The 5,650-nt window shown below is 36.2% G+C and overlaps 1 protein-coding gene across 1 annotated transcript; it reads right to left on the bottom strand.

Annotated features, from left to right (window-relative positions):
- Positions 1-248: 248 nt before the first annotated feature.
- LOC139841831 (protein NPG1) lies at positions 249-3,420 on the bottom strand. Its single transcript, XM_071832026.1, has 5 exons — positions 3,253-3,420; positions 2,802-3,042; positions 1,450-2,663; positions 698-845; positions 249-568 (listed from the first exon to the last, which is right to left on the bottom strand). Exons 1-5 carry the CDS (start codon positions 3,418-3,420, stop codon positions 249-251), a joined length of 2,091 nt encoding a protein of 696 aa, XP_071688127.1.
- Between the last annotated feature and the right edge of the window lie 2,230 nt (positions 3,421-5,650).

Genomic DNA, 5,650 nt, shown 5'->3' with positions numbered 1-5,650 from the left:
ATTTTCTTTTGACTCGATAATTTTAGTATTATTTTGTACCACTAGCGGTTTAGATTTCTAGCTTCGCCCATGATTTTTCGTCACTTAAGATATGATTTTTATAATGTGCGGACAAAACTGGGTGTAAACATTGAATTATTATCAAAACTGGGTGTAAACATTGAATTAAAAAAAAATTATATATATATATATAGTAACAACATGTCCATTAAAAGTACAAAATGTGTATAGAGCTAAAGCTTTTAATTTTAAAATATTGAGCTAAAGCTCTCGATAGGATCAGACTCTTCAAGCATGGATGCTGCCTGGAAACTGTCAATGGCATCCGATAAACGTCCATCAAGTTTATGAACAAATCCTAAGTGAAGCCAAGCCATACGATTGGTGGGTTCGAGCCGTAGAGCATCTGAGAGCATGGTTCGAGCCACAGGCAACATGGGTAAGCCTCGATCATACATAATAGCCCCGATACTGATCTTTGAAGGTACATAACTTGCCTCTACTAATAGAGAATTCACATATGTGGCTAAAGCTTCATCTATTTCTCCACGTCTTTGGTATATTGTTCCTAACAGAGTTGCACAACGAGATTAAGAATGTAATACAGATAAAGTAATTAATCAAAACAATATTTATATCTGAACTTTAGATGAAACAACGATCCTCGAGGACTATAAATATAAAATACCAATCTTACCCTCAGTATGCAGCGTCTTTGAAGAGCATTCTATAATTTCTCTTGCTTTCCCCAAACATATCTCGGCGTCCTTCCAACGCGCAAGGCTGGAATATAAATTCGCTAGACCCTGCCACACTTCATACTCGTCTACTCTATCGTTTTCAATCTACAACAATACAAACGCTACACATAAAAATTATGTGCAAATGATGAAATGGGTCATGGGTCAATATGGGTAAAATATGAAAGTGCAAGAAACGACCCATATATGGAGTATATAGCTTAACTGACGATAAAATGTAATCAGGTAGAGATCGAATGAATACACCAAACGTCACAGTGGCCGATCCAGGAAGTTTTTTCGACGGGTGAAAAATGTTAAAAATTCGAAAAAAACGAGTAAAACGGTGGCAAAATGAGACTTTTAACATATAAATACACTACACGTCGAACTGTAACAAATAATTACACTGAAAAAAATTTGGGTCGTCGGGGGCGGCCAACCCTGTTGACCCTTAATAGGTCCGCCCTTGCCAATCGACCCATTTCTTACCCAGTTTGACCTGTTCAATTTCATGCATTCTTTTAATTGGTTCCCATGCCAAGTTGTACTACATTTTCTTACGACCCAGATTGACCCGATTGATTATACAAAATGGGTTTTTACTTTTTCGTCTATCTTTCTTTAATGGGTGAGGATCAGGTAGAGCCAGGTTTGTTCAATATCTTTAAGAGATAAGATAATAGAAAATAGGATACTAAAAATTAACCTCATGTGTACTATGAAGTGGCCCATAAGTTTTTTTTTGAGCTTGGATCAATGCAAGTAAATGTCGATACGTTTCAATAGCATCCATGTGTCGCGATTGTGCTATTCTCAATTTCGCTTTTAATCTCAAAAGTGGTCCTTGATCCCACTTGCCAGTTTCATCTAACGCAGCATCAGTAACAACCTCTGCCTCTTGAAACCGTTGTTGCGCAGATAAAATCAAAGCAAGTAATCTCCAACCGCGCAACATGGACCCACCAGTTACATCAATGTACTGTTTAGCTAACCTTAATGCATTATTCAAGTTCCTATGCATTGCATATTGTATTGCTAACTCAAACACCATATCCGAATTCTCAGGCTCCAATGAAATTGCTTCGTCTAAAGATTTCAATGCTTTCGATTGAAGATTTGAACGTTCATAATCAGATGATGAAACACTCGCTTGTTTACCATAACAAAGTCCTAAAACTCTTAGACATACACCTTTTAAATGTTCATCGCTTTTCTTCGAACAATTATTTACCGCCCTTTGAGCAAATTCGGCTCCCTCTGCAGCTAAAAAACCATCTTCGCTACATATTTTAGCAGCTAATAACAACGAAGGTATATCGAAGGGTCGTTCATGTTTATGAAGTGCCTTTTTCAACAAATCAAGGGCGGTTTTTCTATCATTAACCGCACTACAACAAAGCGCCAACGTTTTCCAAAGATCCACACGATGAATTACACCCGGAATAACTTCTTCTAACTGTTTCGCCAAAATAGGAGTTTGATTGCAAATCGAAAGAGCAAACGTAAGGTGTTCTACAACACGCGGGTCCCATTTCACTTGCCCGAGTGAGAACTTCCTCATGCAAATCATTAAAAGCAAAATCGCTTCTTCTAAGTTGCTTTTTGGCACATATGTACCCTCAACTTTTGTCGTTGTAGTAGGCGGGCCCGCTTCAACTCCACTATACAACAAAAGTACTGCAAAGTTTAACTGAATTCGCGCACAACTATTATTATCAAGGTTCCATTGGGTGAGGAGGGAACGTCGGTAAGAGGAAACAGCTTCTTGATAGCTACCAGCTTCGGCCCATAATTGCGGAAGAAGCTCAACTACTCGACTAATCGTTTCTTGTAATTTTGTTTCGACAAAAGCATCAGGAATACCTTGTGGGAATATTTTCTCAACTGCATCAAGCACTTTTTTACACTCTTCGGCAGCATCTACAAAATCATGACTACAAGTCAATCAATCGGTGATTATAAAAATATAGTTATTTTCTTAACGATTGTTAGAGTCGAAGTTTCGAATAAGAAATCAAAGCCCTTCACATGTTGGATGAAGTACTTAAAAGTTTATACCATTTATCCTGTCAAGCTTTTGAAGAGACTTGGTTTTTAGATATATGGCTTCAAGTAACAGAATGGCACCCTGCTGTGGGCCCGAAAGTCCCGAATCACGAGACTTTTTAGGTATTTTATCAGTCGAAATTGATTCCAGCCGCTCTATAGTAGCATGAATATCAATACTTTCAAATACTTTAAGAGCAGCTTCTACATTTCCCCTTTGATATTCCAATCTTCCAAGAAGAGCTCGTGCTTCCTATAGTGTTTTATCCAATTAATTTTTTTTACTAACAACAATCTTAGAGCTGTCGTTAAAGTACATATAATTTTTGTACCTAGCAGTTATTGATTTAATTTAAAATGGCGATTAAAAATTGTACAAGACTCTTATGCACCTTAACGACACCCTTAAGCTGAAAATTCTTAAAAGTTGCAATAATTTAAACATTCAAGCAATGTAAACAACCTCTGAGTTGAGCGATAAACCTTCACGCAAATCGGATTCGGCTTCATCGAATTTACCGGCATCAAGTTGTGCTTCAAGGCTATTTATTTGCACACAACTGCCATTTGCGCATATTTGTCGTTGATCCGTTTCAACAACATGCTTTGATGATGCTGATTCCCCTGACATTTCTACCACAAATTTTCGGTTAAATTTTGTACCTATAGAAAATGAACAATAAAATTAAGATTAAGATGATGACAAAAAATGGATAAAATTTTGCATGATTACCTTCGCATTGCCGTTGATCGATCTGGTTGAAAAACTGTATTCGAATCAAAGCGAATAAAAAAACAATGATTGAAATTAGGATGAAATTAAAGGTTTGTAGGGGTAAATGGAGGATAGGAAAGGATTTAGATCTGAGAACATTTGAAGGTGTTTGTTATATTTTGAATCGTGTATTCATGTGTACTATTGCATTACCACCTATCTTTAGAACAGGCAATAAGCTTACAAAAATAATTAACATATTAACTATCAGACAAAACTCAGGAATGGTATCAGGGTATTTTCGTCTTTTTACTTTTTTCTCCTTTCTTTCTTTCTTTCTTTCTTTCTTTCTTTCTTTCAAGTAACACCACAAAATCCCCCCACACTTTGTTCAAAAATTAAAATCGGCCCCCAACACAGGGGGTTAAAGCGTCAAATCAAAATTTTCATAAAATATCTTAAATAAACTCCACTCAAGTTAAATTTTTCCGACACCATCCTTAAACTCGAAATAATTTTATGAACACAATGTCACTAACTATACGTAAAACGGACACTTTTAAAAAAACGCTAAATATTTAGGGTACTTTTCATATATGTTGATTTTTCACTCGCAGGCTCCGTAACTAAACACAATAAAATACATTAAAAATCGAACCCCAGCGCGAAGCGAGGGTTCGAAAACTAGTTTAAGCCATTATTTAATCAGAATATAATATTAATAAATTAATAATTTATTGATTTATTAAATATACTATATTGGAGAGTTGGTGGTCACGTTGTCCGGAATTGAATACATACATAAACTTGGGTTAACTCGTTGACTTTTTTATACGACAATTAGTAAATTTTGACGGCAACTAGTAAGGAAAGTTTTCTCACATACACCCATTACATTACGTAATGAATATTTAGGTTATGTTTATTTTTTAAGATGTTTTTGTTTGAAGATCTGTGGACCATGTCTGTAAAGAAGATGTGGTCTGAAAATCTGTATGCTGAATAATTAAGACTGTTTGTTTTTAGCTCTGCAATATAACTCAATTCTGTCTGCAGCACTTAGAAGCACATTTCTAAGTCTGCGAGGCTGCAGACATAATAAGACATAATTTTATCTTATGTCTTCGAAAAAATAAACTGTCTGCAGTAAAAATGTCTGCGAACACGCAAACATAAGACATAATAAGGTCTGCAGATAGGAAAACATACAACACCTTACACTAGCCACTAATACATTACAGGACCATCCACCAAGTCAATAACTTTTTAATATTTTCTTAATTTATGATTTTAGAAAAAGATAAAAAAAAATAATCCGTTGGTCATCCATTTTTATGTAGGGAAATTGGTGTCTCCAAATTTAAAAGTATTTCATAAAATTTCTTACAAAATTATGAAATTACAAAAATACCCTCTCACTAAGCGCAAAAAAACACTAAACACGTACCCTAATACCACTCACCGTCCGTGATTGGGAACCCGAATACCAATTTCTCATCTGAATTCAAAATTATGGTTTCTAACGAAGAAGCGTGCATAATACCAAAGTTACAAAATCAGTGATATCAATATCATCTTCCGTTCGATGATTCCAATACCAATTTCACGATGTTGGCTTGTAATGGAAAACCCTAATACCAATTTCACGCTCACTGAACTCGCTATTTATCTCTCGTTCGTCGCTTGTGACCACATATATGCAAATCGACGATTCCGACCACCATAACTGTCGTTCGTCGTTCTTCCGATCATCGTAACCGTTGTTCTTCGATTCCGACCACCATGATATGAACATCAGCGACATGAACTAGTTGATGATGCGTATTGTAAGTTGAAGATGATGGTAAGTAGTTGATGATGAGGGTTGATGATGCGTGTAAGTTGATTCTGCCTACCATTTGTAAATAAGGTGTGTACTTGTTTGTAAAAATGGGTGCGTGATTGTAAGTCGATTCCGACAACCATTTGTAAATAAGGTGCGTACTTGTTTGTATATATGGGTTCGTGGTTGTAAATGTGGGTAACATGCACCACACACCGTGTGTGGTGCATGGTACGTGGTGCATGGTGCGTGTTCGTGTGGAAAAATAGTTTGTCTCGGTCAATATCTTGGTAACACACATCACGTACCAAGCTACAAGCATGG

This window comes from Rutidosis leptorrhynchoides, chromosome 4 (assembly GCF_046630445.1).
Source record: "Rutidosis leptorrhynchoides isolate AG116_Rl617_1_P2 chromosome 4, CSIRO_AGI_Rlap_v1, whole genome shotgun sequence".
Lineage (NCBI taxonomy): Eukaryota > Viridiplantae > Streptophyta > Magnoliopsida > Asterales > Asteraceae > Rutidosis > Rutidosis leptorrhynchoides.
Note: the sequence above shows the minus strand (reverse complement) of the source record. Positions and strands in the feature narration are given on the sequence as shown.

Bases quoted from the DNA above. Each gene is read 5' to 3' on its own strand.
- LOC139841831 (XM_071832026.1), bottom strand. From the start codon at position 3,420: ATGTCAGGGGAATCAGCATCATCAAAGCATGTTGTTGAAACGGATCAA. The intron at 3,043-3,252 runs GTTGTTTACATT...AAAACACTATAG, and splicing joins GTTTATCGCTCAACTCAGAG to GAAGCACGAGCTCTTCTTGG. The intron at 846-1,449 runs GTTAATTTTTAG...GTATTGTTGTAG, and splicing joins CACTTCATAGTACACATGAG to ATTGAAAACGATAGAGTAGA.